Raw genomic sequence first — 22,753 nt, 5'->3', positions numbered from 1 at the left:
AGATCTGCCACATATAAAGGGGAGAGATTACTTCCTTTTTTGATATAACTCAATAAGCATCTATAATTTTTTTTATCTTTTTTAATGTAGGCATTACAAGGAGCCAGTCAAATAATTGCTGAAATCCGAGAGACTCATCTTTGGTGAAGAGAACTATATAACACTGAGACTTTGTTGACTCGAAATTTGCTAGTTACTGCCTACTTGAGTAGAATTTTATTTATGAACTCCTGTGTATTGCAATGGTATGAATCTGCTCATGTGAAGAGACTGGCTATAAACTGAAAATCGTACTCTGTATCACAGAACAAATCATACATTTAATCCAAATAATAAATGGCTGTTTCTAAAGTTGCCCCGTACATATAAAGTACACATAAAATACATCAAGTCTTTCTTGTGACAGTTTCATTTGAACTTAAAAAGAACTGTTCATGTTCTAGTCGTACAAGCAGTTTGCCTGTGGATAAGATGACCTGTGTAACCTGTGAGCAGTCTTAAAGCTGCTGCCATAGTCCTTGGAGAAGAACGCACGAAGACAACATTTCATACAACTATAATGCATGCACACTATAAACTGGTCTGGCTTTGAAAGGTGTGAGTTGACAAGTTACTCACAGTCACTGTAGTCCACCTATCCTTCGAGATCTACTTTTATTGAGCTTCTCTGCAACCTCTGATGTGTTAGTAAGAAAGCTGAAGGCACAAGAAGATCTGTAACACTGACGGTGATGTGCATGAGGTGTAGCTATTGCAGCCCTTCCACTTCCGGGTCCACGCTGCCCTAGTGCATTAAACATCTAAATTATCTTTGATTCTTTCTTAAACCTGCAAGCATGAATTCTACTTTCCTGCATTAAAAACAACCATCTAGACTTGATTTTCAAATATAATAGTAATTCCAATACATCTTTAAATTAGGTCACTCATGCTCTAAGATTCACTTGGAGGTGAGACTTAAAACCAAATACTGTGCTGGTCATCGAAGTATACGTCTCTATTAGTTGGTAACAGTTACTTTTGCTTCACACCAACGATACATTAGATTACAACAGATAGGAAGATACTGATGGAGCCTTATTATTTAAAGAAAAACATCTGGACAGACACACCTAAAGGCTTTTTACTACTAAAATACATTCAGAGTTTTGGGATGAGGTTTAGAACATACTCACATTTTATTAAAATTCCCCAGGTGATTCTTGGTATGAATTACATAATAAATTTTAAGATATGGGTCAAAATCCTTAAGGCATCTAGCTCCATCTCTAAAAGATCATATCAGCAATACAGAATTTACTGAACATGTTAACATTTCTGTTACAACAGTTATGAAGGACTACTGGCAGGAACAACGTGTTGGTAACGTGAGCTTATGGTACTCACGTACTAGCAAACAACGGGCTCAGCAACTGATCTCAAACATAAAAAACCAGATTCAATCTTAATGGTACTACTTTGAATCTGTTCATAGTACCTTCTTGATAGAATACATACTACCTAAATGTTCATTAGCACACACTTTAAAATCACTCTGCCATTATTCAATATCAGTACAGCCATCCCTGATTTACTCACTTCAGATACATCAGATGACTACCATCCCAGTCTTGAGTTTGTAAGGGGGGAGAAACTTACAGTGTACCATTCCCCAGCATATCAAACATAATTTCAAATTGAAAACGTTACCTTTAAAACTGAGGTGATGGTAATGTACTTGCTGGCACTACACACCTTGTACAAGAAAAGCAGAGGCAAGAAAGGTATGTCAAGTTTCAGAAACCCTTCATTTATTGGCTCAAACTGAGTGAAGCTCTGAAATGTGGCGATGATCTCTGACATTTACCACGGACGCCTGTATGTTCTTGCTATGTAAATAAAATTGCTGGTACGAAATGACATTCAAGTTTTGTCAATAAGTCAATTCTTCCTAACTTTGCTCCCAGGGAAAAATTTAGATCTACTAGCTTTTTAACATATAAATCTAATTGGAACATAAGACAGCTTATGCTATATGAAAAGTTTTATAACTTTTTTCCTATGCAATCTCACAATTCACAAAGCTACGATTACATCTCCATTTTTACATATCAGGCTAGTGATTTGTTTCAAGTATCCCAGGTAGTAAATGGCTAGAATTTGAACACTAAAGCCATGCTTTGCTGCCTGTAAGGTTTTCAAGAAGGAACCGGATTGTGAACCATTTGTATTTACGTTTCACTTGGTCTTCAGGGAAATAGGGATGATAACTACCTTGATTTTTCACATGTAGAAACAGTTCTGAGAATTGCCTTGCCTAATGTATGTACAGCTTAACTAGGTCTTGTTCTAAATCCTTTAAGTGTGACCTGAAGACTTCCCTTAGCAGAAGAATTACTTTGATATTCTCATATGATGGGGTATTTGATACTATATTTGCCGCTATTTTCTCTCTAGTTACTTTTCAGTTTATCTCAAGTTGTAATCTGCTTGGGGACAGAAGCTGAAACTTAAGTTTCCAAATTTATAAAATATTGCTACCTTAGTAATCTGGCAAAACAAGGCTGTGAGTAAATTTATACTGAAACACAGGTAAGAGACTGGAAAACTGAACTGGAAACTTTCTCAAAAGTACTGGTTTTTGTTCTTTGAAAAGAAACTTTCTACTGTAATTTCTACTCCCAACTAGGGCTTTGTGTAATACTTTTCTTAAGGAGAACTGTATTTGCTTCCTAAATGGCAAAAAATTCAGAAATCTACAGTTTCCAATACCGTATTTCACATCTCTAATGTGACCACTGTGGATGCTGCTGGTGTTATAAAGGTCAGGAAGATAGACACTTGGATATAAAAGTATCCAAGAGTCCTTATTCTGCCCTCTTTTTCACTGTTCTTCCTCATCTCTAAAAAGAGCGCAAGAAGGATACAATAGTTATTTCAAGAAATAGGATTTTTAAAAGAGATTATCTTCGGCAATTATGGTTTTCTATGATAGTCCTTAACACCTGCAGATCAGGAAACAAAATACCCCATCATTACACATTAATCAACCTATATAAATAATGAAATTACTCACACTCTGAGGCCTAAAGTATACTCCATTCTCTGTTGTTTGGCTTGTGTGAACGAAAGTATAAGTTCTGGAGCCAACCTTTGGTACATCTTGAGAATGAGATGGATACGTCTGAACCACCAGAAGGATTTTTCATCATAGCTGAAGCCATTTTATAATGTAGAAATTCCTTTTTCCTATTTTAAGTAATGAAAGTCCATTCTTAAGAATATGTTGTCCAACGACTAAAACACTCTCAGGATTTGTTACTTGTCTGTGATTTATACTGACTCCACCTTCTGTTATCATCCGATACCTAAAAATAACAGTGTTTTAATTAGATAAATCCATCACCACTCACCTCTCCCAATGATATTTCATTTATATTTCAGAGGCTGTCCAACTAAAACCACTTAGCACTGAATTGTTACCTTTATGTTCACTCTAGATATCTGCCCCCCTTAAATGCTCTTCTAAAGGAGATTTAAGGCACAGTTTCTTACTTAGTAGAGAAAAAGCTGGGATATCCCACAGCTCTATATAGAACTATTCAGTTGGTAGTGATTTAAAAATGAGTAACAGAATCACTTTCTCAAGCCAATTCCCCCCCTCCCCACACTTTGAGTAGGGGTTTACAGAAAAGAAGCCTCCCGACAGAAAAAGGGCAATGCTGCTTTTAATGAGCTTCCATGAGCTACACGTCACAACTATATATGCTATTACAAAAACCTTTACAAAACTTGCTTATGAGACTGGAAGAACCTTGGAAATTCTATTCTGAGACTATGCAAATAATAGCACATTTTGTTAAAATGTTAAAAAGCAGAACTTTTTTAGAAAAGTGAAATGGGCTGATTTCAGAAATGGAAAATCAGTAGCTTATCTAATTCCAGTTTAGCAACAATTTTTTGATGGCATATGTAAATAGGTTTTACTCACATTATTTATGGCCCAGTTCATTCAATAAACATTCATAGAGCCTTTACTACTGAAAACTAGTGGGGTAATCCAGACAAATAAATAATTACAGTGATTAAATGCTATAAAGCCCCAGGAAAGGTTGCTCTAGGAGCACACTGGGTGCATGGGGGTTGGAAATTTTCCTGAAAGAAGAGACATGTAAACTGGAGAGTAACAGTAAATTTCACAAACGGTGAGGAAACATGGGGAGTAGCTAGAAAGCAGTGAACTCTGAGAAGAAAAGAGGTCTAGAGTATGAAAGGCCTTGGAAGTCCTGGTGAAAGGCAAATGTTCATTTTCTCTTAACGTGTTACCAAATGAAAAAAAATGCTACAACCCATGGTTTTTTAAAATTACAGTAAAACATCTTCTGTTTAAGGACAAATTTCTTTCTCTTAGGAAGTGTTATTTTGGGCTATTTGCTACAGTTTACAGATCAATTTCTACATTTTGTTTAAATGTACAAGCCAATCTTACTCAGCTTCTACAATGTAAACGAATGTCAGTGTTACTTAAGAACTCTGTCAGAATCAGATACGGTGTCATCTTTAGTGGTACAATTTCCAGTATCAGTAAATAAACCACTAGAAAAGTTCAGTAACTGGTCCCTTAAACAGAGTCCTTTCCATGCTGAGGAGAAAGTGAGTTAGACTTAAGGAGAGACGATATAGTAGTACCAGATTTTATAGAAAATTTAAAGGATTTTCGACAATAAGTACTCAGTTTTCACTTTATTCTGGGATTAACTTCTGCCAGAAATGAGACCCCCATTGAAGCATTATCAGGAAAACACCTTCTGGAAACACATGCTGTGAACTGTAACATTTACTGCCGAATTAACTGTGGATCTAAAAGTTAAATAATCTTACCCTCGGGGACCATCTGGAATGGCATTTGCTTTGCGGCATGTATCTAGGACACTTGTTCCTGGGTCAAGAACTAGTTCAGAAAACGAAGCTTCTTTAAACAGCTCTTTTAGCTCTTGGTCAGACATGACCTCCAGTGCGTCTATGCTACTATGGTAAAGGGCTTGAGTACACCTGAAATACACATTGAGAACCACATCACGTGAGCGCCTATCCAGACACATGGGCTAGTACCCAGTAACCAATTATGGAGTGCCCATTATGTTCCACACTGAAAGGTTTTGAAACAGCAACGTTTATCTTACATAATTTACACTTAATTCAAGGTGATCTTTCTTTCCAACAGAAGCTATTCTACAGTACTTAGGTCAACCACTGACAATTCTTGTTAGTGGTAAATAACAAACCTAATGAATTTTCTCAAGTCTACTAATTACATTAACTTTATCCACTTTTAGTTATTCTAAAAGGCCACCTTTTAGCAGAAGCCAGCCCTTCTTGTCCATGAACAAGCTTTGTAACTTCTGCAGCAAGTCGTTTTTGAGGACCCCGCTTTTCTGGCTCTTTCTCATGCAGCTGCATTATGTGGTCAATCTCTGGAAGGGGCAGAAAAGTGAAGAGCTTCAGGTACCTTTGGGGCAAAAAATACAGTGTTAGGTATATATAAATAACATATCTAATTTTTATCTCTAACTCCCTTACCCTTTAAAAATCATCCTGCCTACTTTTAAATTCATTCATTCATTCATTGAGAGAGAGAAGCATAGCTTCTCGGCCTTTTGGCTAAGATCAAGTGAGAGAGAGAGAAGCAGGTGGGAGAGGGAGGTAGAGAGAATTCCAACAGGCTCCGCACCGTCAGCACAGAACCCAACGCGGGGCTCGATCCCATGACCTTGAGATCGTGACCTGAGCCGAAGTGAGGACACAGATGCTTAACCAACTGAACCACCCAGGTGCCCCTTTAAATTTATTTTTAATTATGAAAAATAAACATGAAGAAAAGTACCCAAAAAAGACACCCATGCACATACCACCCACACTGAGGATGTTACTATTTTGCCATCTTTGTTTCCAGACCTTTCTTTTTGAAAAAGAAAAGCACAGCTCTAGATCCCAGCACTACCATATTCCCCTCCTCGCCCACAGAGAGAAGCTAATCTAAATTTGTGCCCATCCTCCCTAGGGATGTTTTAGTACTTTTATGTATATGTGCCCATAAATAAAAAATTTGTAACTTCCTGACATACTATTTTGTGTATCCTCTTTTTAAAATAAAACACATAGAAAGACATAGAAAACTATGCAAATCACATAGTTTAATGAATCAGAAAGCAAACATCTACCATCACCTGTCTAGAAATACATCATTGCCTCCACCCACCGAAGCCCAAATTTATCACATCCTCTTCCTCTCCAAATTAACCACTCCTTCGCCTTTCAAAATCATCACTTATTTTTCTTTATACTTTTACCATTTCAGTACCCCTCCGTAAACAGCTTCACTTTGTTTTGCCTGTTTTCAGGCTTTATATAAACGGAATCATACAGAATACATTTTTGTGTTTGGCTTTTCTGCAGATTATGTTCAGTAAGAGGCTCATCCATGTTGTTGGGTGAATAGCTGTCACGTACAGCATTCTGTGCTGTGACCGTTTCCACGATATATTTATTTATTCTGTGTTGTTTCTACTCTTGGACAATTACTGATAATGCTGCTATGAATATTCCCATATATTTCTCTTGGTGCCTGTGTGCACTGATTTCTTTTGGGGACATACCCAGGAGAGGAACTGCTGGGTCACAGGTTATGTACAAATACGGGTTTAATAAGCAGAGACACGTATTTTTCTTAAGTAGTTCTGTAAGTGTAGCATCGGTACCTGACATTAACCCTCTGACAGCCAAGGCATGCATTTCAAAGCCCCCCACCTCAAATAAACATACTGCCAGCTGCATGCCACAGCTAGCAGCAAGTCAACTAGACAAAGCACCAGACTACTGACACGCATGAAGCTCCTCTTTTAGAAAGCTCTGGGTAACCTAGATAACTGGCTGCTTGAGTGATGCTGTTTCTCCCTTCCCACTTCCTAATTTCTGCTGTTTTAAATTTGCCAGTAAAGAATGAACTCACAAAGTCCTTAGGCACTTCACCCTTCATCCCAATAATGCAGAGCCCCTGGACCACACTCTGTTCCTCTCTCTCTCTCCCTATCTGAGACCCCAGAATGCCACGGACCCTCCAGAACTTCTGAGTCATAAATCTTGTTTTTCGAAGTTCTCTGATGGTTGTGGCTGAGGTGCATCCTGCAACCGTAAGAACCCTTAAGGCAAGTCTAGCCACAAGACGAACTCACAAGAGGCACTCGGCTCAGGGAACCATCTCTAAGCGCAGCCACAAGTAGTCAGCCCAGGTGAGTGTCCCCAGGCATTTCTAACCGCTGGCACCACTATCAATAGTCTGAGAGCCAAACAATTGGTAGATGGTACAGTCAAGGGGACTGTGTGATGATAGCACTTGTAGTTAACCTACGGGAACGCGTTTAGCTTCAACTATCTTTTTTTTTCCTTCAAAGTTTATTTTTATTTGTTTTGAGAAAGAGAGAGAGAACGAGCAAGCAGGGGAGGGGCAGAGAGATACGGAGGCAGAATCCCAAGCAGTCTCTGCATCATCAGCGTAGACCTTAATGAGGGCTTGAACTCACAAACCATGAGATCCTGACGTGAGCCGAAATCAAGAGTTGGAGCCCAACAGACTGAGCCACCCATGAACCACCCCCAGCTTCAACCACCTAACTAACTGTGACTGGCTAACCCAGATGGTAACACCATTTGGGAAGGCAGCACCACTTGCTGGAGGTCTACTGCACTCTTCCGTGCTTCTGCATATTGCCTCTGCTGTGTGTTTCCTGTCACTGCTACCATAATAATTCACTCTCCAGTGCAATGTGATTTAGGCTATATGGACTAATGAGATGATAAGACCACTAATTATAAAGGCCTTTACTGACTAATAATGTACATGAGGGTCCTCCCTGCCTTGCGCCAAGGACAGCTAGTGAAGGCAGAGTGAATCCCAAGGCTGAGATTGCTGCCCAAGATGAGGCTTTGGGCTAATGGTACCGAGGAAAGGGTACTCCAGTAGATAAGGAGGAGTGAGAACTCCCCTAGTGACCACTGAGTGGTGGGTCACAGTGGGACTATGTGCCCTAACCCAGATACACAGAACAGCCTTGTAACAGGAAACCAATGGCACCATGAAAGGAGACATTCACTGAGGCTTGCTGTCCCCACATGGCCACTACACTCACCATCACTTTGTCTCCCTAACCCCATGGGATATCATAAGTCCAGTCTCCGGTGTGATGTTGCTAAACAATTAATAGACAAACACAAATGTCCTGAACATCTTATGCCAGTGCCTCTTAAGACCCCAGAGGGGGTACATCAGCTCCAAATAAATGCAAAATTTATTTAACAGAGATGAAAGCTTCCTGGGCATTGCTTAGTGCCACTAGGTACCAACATGCCAAGGCTCTGCTATTTGCACCAATAGGAAAGCCAGGGCTTTCCCAAAGGTCCCGTGTACACTGCGCTAGTGGAGGCAGATGCCAATCCTGGGGAGGGCAACTGGGACACCCTGGAAAGGAATGCAGCCACTTATGAAGTGGGCTCACGGACATTTTCCAGAAACTTTTTCTGGTAACAACACGTTAAGATCAACGTAATGAAGAAAATCAGAAAGTAACAATTAAGGCATCAGAAATTATGCCTTAACTGAAATTCTAACCTTAAAGATTTTGTGCAGCAGGAAGGATAGAAGGGAGCTAACTGGCTATTACAGGTTTGTGGCCTGTGATTGAAAACTGTTACTCATGGCTGAACTGCACAACAGGCCAGTCTCTCTGAAGACCCTAAAATCTATAATCTTCTCAGAGAACAGTCCAGCTACATGTCTGTTTCCTTTGAGATACCACATCCTGAGCCCCCTAGGCTTTCCTCCCCAAATGGGATAGAACAAAGCAAAATGTCTCAGGGAGTGCCCCTGGTACCAAAGGAAAAGCTGACCTGGTTGTTGAGGCCACTGATGAGGATGAGGATGGGTAAAGGAAGATGGAGCCCCCACAGCCACTGATATTTGTACCTACCCCCCCACCCTGGATATTTACTGCCTGGTGCTGTGCTCATCCGTTCCTGACAGAAATCACTAAAGCTAAGGCTCACAGTGAATGGGAAACATTAGACTAGGCCTGTCTCCTGTAGCAAAGTTGGCATGGTCCCGTATGTTTATCATTTCAATGACCATATGACCCGAATGACACCCTCTTCATTTCTAAACCTGACAAGGCCTCAAGTGACCCCGAGTCCAGAGTATTACTCTGTAAGGCGCTCCCCCTAACTACAGGGCAGTGCTACTAATTTTAATGGGACTGCTGAAACCATGTGAAAGGCACTGGGGGGCACGGGCATGGTTGCTAGACATGGAGGAGGTTACTATCCAGGTACCTGGACACTTCAGATCTATGCCCTTCTACCCCCGCTGCCCCCTTGAACAAATTTCCCTCAACAAAAAGGGCTCCCAACTCCAATAAATCCTCAACTTAATTTTGCCCTTTATGAAAACACACAGGTTAACCTCTTCTGGGAGTTACAAAATCTCAGTGTTCCTGGCCACTTAGTATCTAGACAGCCAGTCTCTAAACTCTAGATCCTAACACTAACATTTTCCCATCTATAGCCCCCTTCGGCCATTCACCCTCTTGCCACTCAGCTGCCATCCATCCTGACTTGAACCCAGTCTCTGCAACTGCCTCTGACCTCTTCTCTAAAACCCAGGGCTGGCAGCCACCTAAGCCTCTACCACAGGGAGTTGGTGGCTCCCCAGGACTCATCATCCCACCTCCCAGAGACAGTGGCCCCTATACCACTCTGGTAGTCCCCTGGGTCAATGAAAATGTCCCTAAGGGGGACTCTGTGAATGAAATGTTGCAAGAATCACAAAGTACCAAAGACATCACTACAAGCATGAAACCTACAGACATCACAATGACTCTAAACCTGTATCTTTCAATAATAACACTGAATATAAATGGACTAAATGCTCCAACAAAAAGACATAGGGTATCAGAATGGATAAAAAAAAAACAAGACCCATGTATTTGCTGTCTACAAGAGACTCATTTTAGACCTGAGGATACCTTCAGATTGAAAGTGAGGGGATGGAGAACTATCTATCATGCTACTGGAAGTCAAAAGAAAGCTGGAGTAGCCATACTTATATCAGACAAACTAGACTTTAAATTAAAGGCTGTAACAAGAGATGAAGAAGGGCATTATATAATAATTACAGGGTCTATCCATCAGGAAGAGCTAACAATTATAAATGTCTATGCACCGAATACGGGAGTCCCCAAATATATAAAACAATCACAAACATAAGCAACCTTATTGATAAGAATGTGGTAATTGCAGGAGACTTTAATACTCCACTTACAACAATGGACAGATCATCTAGACAGAGAATCAATAAAGAAACAAGGGCCCTGAATGATACATTGGATCAGATGGACTTGACAGATATATTTAGAACTGTGCATCCCAAAGCAACAGAATATACTTTTTTCTCTAGTGCACATGGAACATTCTCCAAGGCAGATCACATACTGAGTCACAAAACAGCCCTTAATAAGTATAAAAGAACTGAGATCATACCATGCACACTTTCAGATCACAATGCTATGAAACTTGAAATCAATCACAGGAAAAAGTCTGGAAAACCTCCAAAAACATGGAGGTTAAAGAGCATCCTACTAAAGAATGAAAGGGTCAACCAGGCAATTAAAGAAATTAAAAGATATATGGAAACAAATGAAAATGAAAATACAACAATCCAAACCCTTTTGGATGCAGCAAAGGCAGTACTGAGAGGAAAATACATTGCAATCCAGGCCTACCTCAAGAAACCAGAAAAATCTCAAATACAGAATCTAACAGCACACCTAAAGGAACTAGAAGCAAAACAGCAAAGACACCCCAAACCCAGCAGAAGAAGAGAAATAATAAAGATCAGAGTATAAATAAACAATTTAGAATCTAAAAAAACAGAGCAGATCAATGAAACCAAGAGTTGGTTTTTTGAAAAAATAAAATTGATGAACCTCTAGCCATGCTTCTCAAAAAGAAAACAGAGAGTACCCACATAGATAAAATCACAAATGAAAATGGAATTATTACAACCAATCCCTCAGAAATACAAGCAATTATCAGGGAATACTATGAAAAATTATATGCCAACAAACTGGACAACCTGGAAGAAATGAACAAAGACCCTAAGCACCCAGAGACTTCCAAAACTCAAACAGGAAGAAACAGAAAATTTGAACAGACCCATAACCAGTGAAGAAATTCAATCAGTTATCAAAAATCTCCCAACAAATACAAGTCCAGGACCAGACGGCTTCCCTGGAGAATTCCACCAGACATTTAAAGCAGAGTTAATACCTATCCTTCTCAAGCTGTTCCAAAAAATAGAAAGGGAAGGAAAACTTCCAGACTCATTCTATGAAGCCAGCATCACTTTGATTCCTAAACCAGAGACCCAGCAAAAAAAGAGAACTACAGGCCAATATCCCTGATGAATATGGATGCAAAAATTCTCAACAAGATACTGGCAAATCGAATTCAAAAGCATATAAAAAGAATCATTCACCATGATCAGGTGGGATTCATTTCTGGGCTGCAGGGCTGGTTCAATATTTGCAAATCAATCAATGTGATACATCACATTAATAAAAGAAAAGAACCCTAAGATCCTGTCCATCGATGCAGAAAAAGCCTTTAACAAAATTCAGCATCCTTTCTTAATAAGAACCCTAGAGAAAGTCGGGATAGAAGGAACATATTTAACATCATAAAAGCCATTTATGAAAAGCCCACAGCTAATACCATCCTCAATGGGAAAAACTGAGAGCTTTCCCTGTGAGATCAGGAACACGACAGGGATGTCCACTCTCACTGCTGTTGTTTCACAAGTGTTGGAAGTTCTAGCATCAGCAATCAGACAACAAAAGGAAATCAAAGGCATCAAAATTGGCAAAGATGAAGTCAAGCTTTCACTTTTTGCAGATCACATGACATTCTACATGGAAAGCCCGACAGACCACCAAAAGTTCGCTAGAACTGATACATGAATTCAGCAAAATTGCACGATACAACATTAATGTACAGAAATCAGTTGCATTTTTTTTTTTAATTTTTTTTTTTCAACGTTTATTTATTTTTGGGACAGAGAGAGACAGAGCATGAACCGGGGAGGGGCAGAGAGAGAGGGAGACACAGAATCGGAAACAGGCTCCAGGCTCCGAGCCATCAGCCCAGAGCCTGACGCGGGGCTCGAACCCACGGACCGTGAGATCGTGACCTGGCTGAAGTCGGACGCTTAACCGACTGCGCCACCCAGGCGCCCCAAAATCAGTTGCATTTTTATACACCAATAATGAAGCAACAGAAAGACAAATAAAGAAACTGATCCCATTCACAACTGCACCAAGAAGCATAAAATACCTCGGAATAAACCTAACCAAAGACGTAAAAGATCTGTATACTGAAAACTATAGAAAACTTATGAAGGAAATTGAAGAAGACACAAAGAAATGGAAAAACATTCCGTGCTCATGCGTTGCAAGAATAAATATTGTCAAAATGTCAATACTACCCAAAGCAATCTACACATTCAATGCAATCCCAATCAAAATTGCACCAGCATTCTTCTCGAAGCTAGAACAAGCAATCCTAAAGTCTGTATGGAACCACAAAAGACCCTGATAGCCAAAGTAATTTTGAAGAAGAAAACCAAAGCGGGAAGCATCACAATCCCAGACTTAGCCTCTACTACAAGCTGTAATCATCAAGACAGTATGGTATTGGCACAAAAACAAACACATAGACCAATGGAATAGAGACTCCAGATTTGGACCCACAAATGTACGGCCAACTAATCTTTGACAAAGCAGGAAAGAATATCCAATGGAAAAAAAGAGAGTCTCTTTAACAAATGGTGCTGGGAGAACTGGACAGCAATATGCAGAAGAATGAAACTAGACCACCTTCTTACACCATTCACAAAAATAAACTCAAAATGGATGAAGGACCTGAATGTGAGACAGGAAAGCATCAAAACCCTAGAGGAGAAAACAGAAAAAAACCTCTCTGACCTCTGCCGGAACAATTTCTTACTTGGTACATCTCCAAAGGCAAGGGAATTAAAAGCAAAAATGAACTATTGGGACCTCATCAAGATAAAAAGCTTCTGCACTGCAAAGGAAACAATCAACAGAACTAAAAGGCAACTGACAGAATGGGAAAAGATATTTGCAAATGACATATCGGACAAAGGGCTAGTATCCAAAATCTATAAAGAACTCACCAAACTCCACACCCGAAAAACAAATAATCCAGTGAAGAAACGGGCAGAAGATATAAATAGACACTTCTCTAAAGAAGACATCCAGATGGCCAACAGGCACATGAAAAGATGTTCAATGTCACTGCTCATCAGGGAAATACAAATCAAAACTACACTGAGATTCCACCTCACGCTGGTCAGAGTGGCTAAAATAGACAAATCAGGAGACTATAGATGCTGGAGAGGATGTGGAGAAACGGGAACCCTCTTGCACTTTGGTGGGAATGCAAACTGGTGCAGCTGCTCTGGAAAACAGTGTGGAGGTTCCTCAAAAAATTAAAAATAGAACTGCCCAATCCCAGCAATAGCACTGCTAGGAATTTACCCAATGGATACAGGACTGCTGATTCATAGGGGCACATGTACCCCAATGTTTACAGCACCACTTTCAACAATAGCCAAATTATGGAAAGAGCCTAAATGTCCATCAACTGACGAATGGATAAAAAAGATGTGGTTTATATATACAATGGAATACTACTTGGCAATGAGAAAGAATGAAATCTGGCCATTTGTAGCAACGTGGATGGAACTGGAGAGTGTTATGCTAAGTGAAATAAGTCAGGCAGAGAAAGACAGACACCGTATGTTTTCACTCATAAGTCGATCTTGAGAAACATAACAGAAGACGGGGGAAGGGGGAAAAAAGTTACATAGAGGGAAGGAGGCACACCATAAGAGGCTCTTAAATACTGAGAACAAACTGAGGGTTGATGTGGGGTGAGGGGGGGGAAGTGGGTGATGGGCATTGAGGAGGGCACCTGGTGGGATGAGCACTGGGTGTTGTATGGAAACCAATTTGACAATAAATTATATAAAATAAATATTTGGTAGAATTAAAAAAAAAATGTCTGATTAGACATCAAGGCCCAAGTCACTGTTATTCCAGACAATCTCTCTATAAATTCTTAAAAGAGAATTGCCAGTAAAACAATCAAAGGTGTACAAATCCATTCAGATGTAACTAACTACAGGGGCCATTTACTTCAAATGGCTCCTTCTGGTGGTGGCCTCCTTGGCCCTTTCCCTCCCTACTATAGGCATGGATGCATTGACACAATGCCATGCAACATTGAACAGGCCCAAGTTCTTGGCATTCCTGGTGGAATTTACCACGTGGATGCCAGTGACTCTTCCTCCTGTGGGCAAGATGGTAAACACCCCCTAATACCAATTTAAACAGGTCATTAAAAGCTTATAACCTGTTATTAAAGATACTGAGATGGAGTCTCCTCATTCAATAGTCACATTTGGTTGGTATGTAAGTCAGCCTATAATGAATGGTATCTCACCATTTACCTTCAAAACCTCAACGCTCAGATTTCCCCAATTAAGCTATAATTCCTAGTAATACAGGATTAATTGAGAACACACACCTCTGACACAACAAGCATACTAACATTCACATTATATGGGTTCAAAAAAAAAAAAAAAAAAAAAAGAAAACAGAGAGAAAGGGAGAAAACTTATTTGAAGACATAATAGCCGAAAATTTCCCTAACCTGGGGTAGGAAACAGACATCTGAATCCAGGAAACACAGACAGCCCCAAATAAGATGAACCCAAAGAAGTCCATATCAAGACACATTGATAATTAAAATGTCAAAAACTAAAAGGACAGATTCTTAACAGTGGGAAGAGAAAAGCAAACAGTGATGTACAAGGCAACTCCCTGAAGGCTATCAACTGATTTTTCAGCAGAAACTGCAGGCTCCAGAGGGAGCACACAGTATATTCAAAATGATGAAAGGAAATAAACTACAACTAAGAATACTCTACCCAGCAAGGTTATCATTCAGAACTGAAGGAGGGGTAAAGAATTCCCCACATAAACAAAAGTTAAAGGTATTTGTCACCACTAAACCAGCATTACAAGAATGTTCAAGGGACTTTTGTAAGTGGGAAAGAAGAGGCCATAACTAAAACTTAGAATAATTACGACAATTTCAATGGTGAAAGCAAATATATAGTAAAGGTAACAGATCAATCACAAAGCTATTGCGAAGGTTCAAAGACAAGAGCAGTAAAATCAATTGTATCTATAATAATTGGTTAAGCAGTACAAAAAATAAAAACATACAAATACATAAAATGTGGAGGAGGTGAATAAAAATGTAATGCTTTCTAAACATGTTCAGGAGCACCTGGTTGGCTCAGTGAAGCATCCAAGTTCAGCTCAGGTCATGATCTTGTGTTTGTGGGTTTGAGATCCACATTGGGCTCTGTGCTGACAGCTCAGAACCTGGAGCCTGCTTTGGATTCTGTGTCTCCCTCTCTCTGCTCCTCCCCTACTTGTGCTCTCTCTCAAAAAATTAAAACATTAAAAATAATAGTAAGTGCGTTCAAACTTAAGTGACTATCAACTTAAAACAGACTGCTATATATGTAGGGTGTTAAATATGAACCTCATGGTAACCACAAACCTTTGAAAAGAGAATACATACGGAAAAAAATAAAAAGAACTCAAGCATAACACTAAAGAAAGTTATGAAATCACAAGGGAAGAGAGCAAGAAAGGAAGGGAAAGAAGAATTACAAAAACAATCAAACAACAAAATGGCAATTAAGTATATAACTATCAATAATTACTTTAAATGTTAAGGGTCTATATGCTCCAATCAAAAAACACAGGCTGACTGAATGGATAAAAACCCCAAGACACATCTACGTGCTGTCTACGAGACACTCATTCTGACCTAAAGACACAAAATGAAAACGAAGAGATGGAGACAAGTATTCCATCAAAATGGAAACAAACAAAAAGTCACGGCGTTAGTACTTATATCAGACAAAATAGACTTTAAAACAAGGACTATAACAAGAGAAAAGAGCATTAACATAATGATAAAGGGATCAATCCAACAAAGATAGAACAATCATAAGTTTCTATGTGCCAAAAATGGTAGCACCTAAGTATGTAAAGCAAATATTAATGGACATAAAAGGGAGAAATCAATAATATGATAATAGAATGGGACTTTAACACCCCACTTACATCCAAAGATAGGTCATCCAGGCAGAAAAATCAAGGAACCAGTGGTTCTGAACAACATAACAGACCAGATGGACTTAACAGATACACAGAATATCCCATCCCAACAAAAGAATACACATTCTTGGGGCACCTGGGTGGCTCAGTCAGTTAAGCGTCTGGCTTCGGCTCAGGTGATGATCTCACGGTCTGTGAGTTCGAGCCCCGTGTCAGGCTCTGTGCTGACAGCTCAGAGCCTGGAGCCTGTTTCAGATTCTGTGTCTCCCTCTTTCTCTCTCCTCCCCCGCTCATGCTCTGTCTCACTCTTCTCAAAAATAAATAAACATTAAAAAAAAAAAAGAATACACATTCTTTTCAAGTGCACATGGAACATTGTCTATGATAGGTCATATGTTAAGCCACAAAACAAGTCTCAATAAATTTATGAAAACTGAAATCATATCAAACCTCTTTTAGGTGTGAAACTAGAAATCAATTACAAAAAAAAATTGTGAAAAAAAACAAACACGTGGAGGCTGAATAACATGTTACTAAATAACCAATGTGTCAACAAAGAAATCAGAGAGGAAATTTAAAAATACCTGGAAACAAATATAATGGAAGCATGATGTTCCAAAATCTCTGGGACATAGCAAAAGCAGTTCTAAGAGCAATACAGACCTCTCTCAAGAAACCAGAAAAATATCAATCTAAGTTTACAACCAAAGGAATTAGAAAAAGAACAAAGTCCAAAGTTAGCAGAAGCAAAGAAATAATAAAGATAGAGCAAATAAATGAAAAGCGACTTAAAAAAAATGAAAAGATGGGGCGCCTGGGTGGCTCAGTTGGTTGAGCATCCGACTTCGGCTCAGGTCATGATCTCATGGTCCGTGAGTTCCAGCACCGCGTCGGGCTCTGTGCTGATGGCTCAGAGCCTGGAGCCTGTTTCGGATTCTGTGTCTCCCTCTCTCTCTGTCCCTCCCCCATTCGTGCTCTGTCTCTCTCTGTCTCAAAAATAAATAAACGTTAAAAAAAAAAAAATTAAAAAAAAAAAAAATGAAAAGATAAGTGAAACCAAAACCTGGTTCTTTGAAAAGATAAACAAAACTGATAAACCTTTTGCCAAATTCATCAAGTAAAAAAGAGGACTCAAATACATAAAATCAGCAATGAGAAAAGATATGAATGACACCACAGAAATACAAAGGATTATAAGAGACTACCAAGCTTAGGGGTGCTGGCTGGCTCAGTCAGTAGACCATGCATCTCTCTCTCTCTCTTTAATTGTTTTTATTTATTTTTGAGAGAGAGAGAGAGAGAGAGAGAATGAATGAATGAATGAGTGAGTGTGGGAGGGACAGAGAGGGAGACACACAATCTGAAGCAGGCTTTAGGCTCTGAGCTGTCAGCACAGAGCCTAATGTGGGTCTTGAACTTATGAACCACGAGATCATGACCTGAGCTGAAGTCGGATGCTTAACCAACTGAGCCACCCAGGTGGCCCTAAAGCATGCAACTCTTCATCTTGGGGTTGTGGGTTCAAGCCCCACGCTGGGTGTAGAGATTACTTAAAAGACTACCATGCTCAACCAAGGAGGTTAAAGTCTTGTACTGTGAAAACTATAAAACACTGATGAAAGAAACTGAGTATCACACAAACAATGGAAAGATAGTCTATGGTCATGGAAAGAATTCATATCATTAAAATGTCCATCCTACGCAAAGCAAACTATAGATTCAATGCTATCCCTCTCAAAATGCCAACAGCATTTTTAACAGAACTAGAACAAATAATCCTCAAATTTGTATGGAACCAGAAAAGACCCAGAATCACCAAAATAATCAGGAGAAAGAATAACAAAGCTGGAGGTATCACACTTTCAGATTTCAAAATACATTACAAAGCCAGAGTAATCAAACAGAATGAAGTACTGGCAGAAAAATAGACACACAGATCAAGAGAAGAGAAGAGAAAGCCCAGAAATAAACCCACACTTATATGGTCAGTGAATCTATGACACTAGGAGGCAAGACAATACGATGGAGAAAATAAAGTCTCTTCAACAAATGGTGCTAGGAAAACTGGACAGCTACATGCAAAAGTATGAAACTGGACCACTTTCTTACAACATACATAAAAATAAACTCAAAACGGATTAAAGACCTAAATTTGAGACCTGAAACTATGAAACTCCTAGAAGAAAACATAGGCAGTAATCTGACATAGGCCTTAGCATTTTTTTTCTAGACATTTTCTAGAAATTAGACATTTTGCTAGATATGTCTCCTCAGACAAGGGAAACAAAGTAAAAATAAACTATTGATACTACACCAAAATAGAAAGCTTTCACACAGAGAAGGAAACCATCAACAAAATGACTTACTGACTGGAAGAAGACACTTGCAAACGATAGATCAACAAGATCCAAGATATATAAAGAACTCATACAAGTCAACACCAATAATAATCCAATTTAAAAATTAGCAGAGGACCTGACATTTTTCCAAAGACAAACCGATGGTCCAATATAACAAGATGCTCAACATCACTAATCCTAAGGGAAATGGAAATCAAGACCACAATGAGGGACCACCTTATACCTGTCAGAATAGCTAGTACTTCTAGTACATGTAACTGGTATTCTACTCTTAATGGTGGCTTTTGGAGAACTGTAGATCTCAATTTTAATTGTCTAATTTACCAATCTTTTTCTTTGTATCTCACATAAGAATCTTTCTCTATCCCAGTTATGAAGAGATTTTCCTATTTATGCTATGAACACATGATTTAGCTTTAGTTACAGATTACGTTGACAATCCACCTGGAATTGATTTTTGTATACAGTGTGAGGTTAAGTTTCACCATTTTCCTCAAATAAGGCATCTAATTATCCAAGTGATATATATTGAAAATATAGGGGCGCCTGGGTGGCGCAGTCGGTTAAGCGTCCGACTTCAGCCAGGTCACGATCTCGCGGTCCGTGAGTTCGAGCCCCGCGTCAGGCTCTGGGCTGATGGCTCAGAGCCTGGAGCCTGTTTCCGATTCTGTGTCTCCCTCTCTCTCTGCCCCTCCCCCATTCATGCTCTGTCTCTCTCTGTCCCAAAAATAAATAAACGTTGAAAAAAGAAAAAAAATTAAAAAAAAAAAAAAAAAGAAAATATAGTCTTGGGGCACCTGAGTTGCTCAGTCAGTCAAGCGTCTGACTTTTGGCTCAGGTCATGATCTCATCGTTGATGAGTTCGAGCCCCGCCTTGGGTTCTGTACTGACAGCTCAGAGCCTAGAGCCTGCTTCCGATTCTGTGTCTCCCTTTCCTTCTGCCCCTTCCCCGCTCATAGCTGTCTGTCTGTCTCTCAAAAATAAATAAACATTAAAAAATTTAAAAAAAAAAAAAAAAGAAAGAAAGAAAAGATGGTCTTATCCCACTGTTCTGCAGCGCCACAGACATTAAGTGACCATAGATGCTGGAGTCTATCTGGATTCTCTAATCTTTTCCATTTGTCTCTCACTTACCCTTACATTTAAGCTTGTGCTTTAAAATCCAAACATTATTATTAGAATTAATAAGAGTTTAGCAGAGTTGCTGGGCACACAGTTAATACACAGAAATTAATTCTATTTTTATACATCAGAGCCAAGTAGAAAATGAAATATTTAAAAAGATGTCAGTTCTTGACACATCAAAACTCTAAACTGTATCATCAAATATGTTGAAAACAAACCTGAAGGAAAAAAAATCTTAATTATTGTAGTTCATTATAAAACATTTTTCAGTCTGGAAAAATCTTTTTTGGTAAAATTCACCTTTTCTTTGTTGCAGGTATATTTTTATCATCAATTACATTCTTTGAAGGGTTTAAGATAATGTGAATGAATTAACGAGAAAATCATTTTTAAAAAAGGATCTTCAAAGTGTGTACTACGTTATGGTAAAGAAAAGAAACTTTAGAGATAAGTGTAAAATAAGGTTTAGTCAAGTTGACCATAAAAGGAGTGAAAAAACCAGACTATGCAACTGATAACATCCTAAGTACTTACTAGAGGTATATCAAAACTTGACTCTAAGTTTTTCAGGAGTCACGGTAGTTCTCTGCTTTAACTAACAAAAAACTTGTTTAGAACAGTTAAAATTGCAATGTTCTGTGTCTTAAGTAGAATCTAAGTGAAAACAAAACACAAAAAACTATAAAAGGCACACAAAGATTCAATGGCTAAAATTATACCATGAGCTTAATACACTTAATTGTTCTCAGCACACTATTAAGAACTCACCTTTCTACCAAATCATCCTGCTGCCTGACAAAGAATTGATAAAATTCAAATGGAGAGGTCTTATCTCTGTTTAGCCACACAGCATTACCAGCAGACTTTCCCAATTTTGCTCCTGTTGTACTTGTAATTAGAGGAACAGTGATTCCAAACACGTCTTCTCCAGTCAACCTAAGCATAAAGGAAAACTTCATTATGCGCTTCAGTCACAAGTGTTGGTAGGTTTTGCTAATCGTTCTTCAGATTTCATTCTGGTCTCTTGCTCTGAGAAAACTTCCTTTACCTTCTAAATCTGAATGTTTGTCCCTTGTTTTCAGAGCACTCACTGTTTTGGCATTTGTCATTCTCAACTACAATGGAATCAGTGACTCTGGGGGAGTTTCTGTATAACTAGGGCCTCAAAACTTTAAAGGCCCAAGAAAACAAGGAAAGAAAACTGAGTAAGGAGTCAGGTAGAGACACTAAGGATGCTTTAAGGGATTTTAAAAATGAGTAGCACATGGGCTAGGCTAGAACTACAGAGTTCATCTCCCTTAAGAAAATGTCATTAAAATCTACATCATTTGCCAAACATTTGGAGTTGAAAAACAATTTTTTTTGCGATGCCAACCAAAAACTAATACTAGCTTCATGGAAGGTGCAGCTAAAGCAGAAACTACTCACCGAGGCACAATCCCATTCAAGTATAAACAAAGGAAAGCAGTTTCTCAATTCAGTAACACAGAATCCTGGCTGGTGGTGTATTTCCTGCAGAGTTCTAGAATATGTTCCATACCTAACACCATTAATCCAGCCCGTTAGTTCTCATTATCAGCCTGTCACATCGACACCATTTCTGACTCTTAACGGGGAGAAAACCAAAAAGGACTTGAAAAGGGCGTCACTACCCAATCCCAATAGTGAATCGTAGGATATTCGGGTGTAAATTATTTGGTCACACGATTTCTCCTGGGTCTAAAGGCGCTTACTTGTGGATAAACTCGTATCCGGACATGATATTGCCCAACTGATCAGATCCACCCAGCTGGACCCGGCATCCATAATGTTGGAACAGATAGTAGAAATCATAAGCCTGGAGCACCTGGTAAAAAAACTCGGCCAAGCTCATGCCCTCGGGACTCTTGAGTCGGGTCTGGACGCTCAACCGGCTCAGGAGCGTCCCCATGCGGAAGTGGCCGCCTACGGCGGATAGGAAGTCCACCAGGTGCTGCTTCTGGTACCAGGCTGAATTATCCAGTACCGTGAAGCTTCCCCAAGGCCGCCCATCCGCGAAGAGCTGCTGGTGATTAGCACCCATGGCCAGGAGGCCTTGGCGCAGGGCGCGCGCATTGCTTCGCACGCGTTCTGCGCCCAGGGCCTCGCGCTCCTTGGTGCGGCCGCTCGGATCTCCCAGGCGCGCGGTGGCACCTCCCACCAGCGCAATCACGTTGTGGCCTGCTCGCTGGAAGTGAAACAGGCCCAGAAGAGCTAGCAGGTGCCCCACATGAAGCGAGTCGGCCGTGGGGTCGAAACCGCAGTAGATGGTCTGGGGAAAGTTGCCCGTTCCTCGGTCGAAAAGCTCTGGGAGCTCTATCTTCGTACCCCTCTCGGGGAAGAACTCCTTGAACAGACCTCGAGCCTTTTGCACCGCCAGCAGCCCCTGAGCGCCCGAATGGGCCTCACGCAGTCCCAGGAACAAGACTCCTGACGTGCCTGGGCTCCCAAACCACCTGCCCCGGGAAAAGCACCGGAACATGGGGGCCGCCATCTTGACACCGGCACGATGCGAATGCTGGGATTTTGGAGCCCTTGCCACACCCCCAGTGTCAGACTCCCATTATTACTACGGAAATTGCTTCCGTGTTTTTCTGCGCATGCGCGGGTGGGGCGAGCCGGTCACTTAGCTACGGAGCTTGATTTCTCAGCAGTCATTGGAGTTCTGACGACGTAAACGGGGGTTCTCCTTAGCTTGCAGTGTAACTTCGCTAATACTTAATTTCCTCATTCGTGCCGCAGGTGTGCCTGTGATAATAGTTCCTACTTCAAAGGGCTGTTGTGAGGACTAAGAATTAAAGCCCTTGGCACCTACGAAGCGCTCTACAAACATCAGAGTTTGTTTAAATTTTAACATGAAATTGTGATGCGCAAATTGGTTTGAATTCTTGGCTCATTGCAAAAACTTGTTCACAGTTGTGATGGGTTAGAAATTTTTTAACT

At 40.0% G+C, this 22,753-nt stretch overlaps 2 protein-coding genes across 10 annotated transcripts in view; one reads left to right on the top strand and one right to left on the bottom strand.

Moving 5' to 3' along the window:
* The window catches only part of DNM1L (dynamin 1 like), a 49,307-nt gene extending 47,408 nt beyond the window's left edge, over nt 1-1,899 (top strand). For all 9 annotated transcript variants that reach the window (XM_040488460.1, XM_040488452.1, XM_040488458.1 and 6 more), the window contains one exon: nt 91-1,899. In XM_040488460.1, coding sequence (XP_040344394.1) covers nt 91-147 — 57 coding nt within the window. In that variant the 3' untranslated portion in view covers nt 148-1,899. The remainder of the gene's footprint in view (nt 1-90) is intronic.
* On the bottom strand, nt 1,155-22,343 carry YARS2 (tyrosyl-tRNA synthetase 2). The gene is made up of 5 exons (XM_040488462.1): nt 21,526-22,343; nt 20,561-20,728; nt 5,333-5,488; nt 4,861-5,031; nt 1,155-3,347 (listed from the first exon to the last, which is right to left on the bottom strand). The coding sequence occupies exons 1-5, from the start codon at nt 22,302-22,304 to the stop codon at nt 3,188-3,190; spliced, it is 1,434 nt and encodes a 477-aa protein (XP_040344396.1). The 5' UTR covers nt 22,305-22,343; the 3' UTR covers nt 1,155-3,187.
* Nucleotides 22,344-22,753: the final 410 nt, after the last annotated feature.

This window comes from Herpailurus yagouaroundi, unplaced genomic scaffold (assembly GCF_014898765.1).
Source record: "Herpailurus yagouaroundi ecotype Mexico unplaced genomic scaffold, PumYag 166, whole genome shotgun sequence".
NCBI classification, from domain to species: domain Eukaryota; kingdom Metazoa; phylum Chordata; class Mammalia; order Carnivora; family Felidae; genus Herpailurus; species Herpailurus yagouaroundi.
This window is presented reverse-complemented; position numbering and strand designations above follow the sequence as displayed.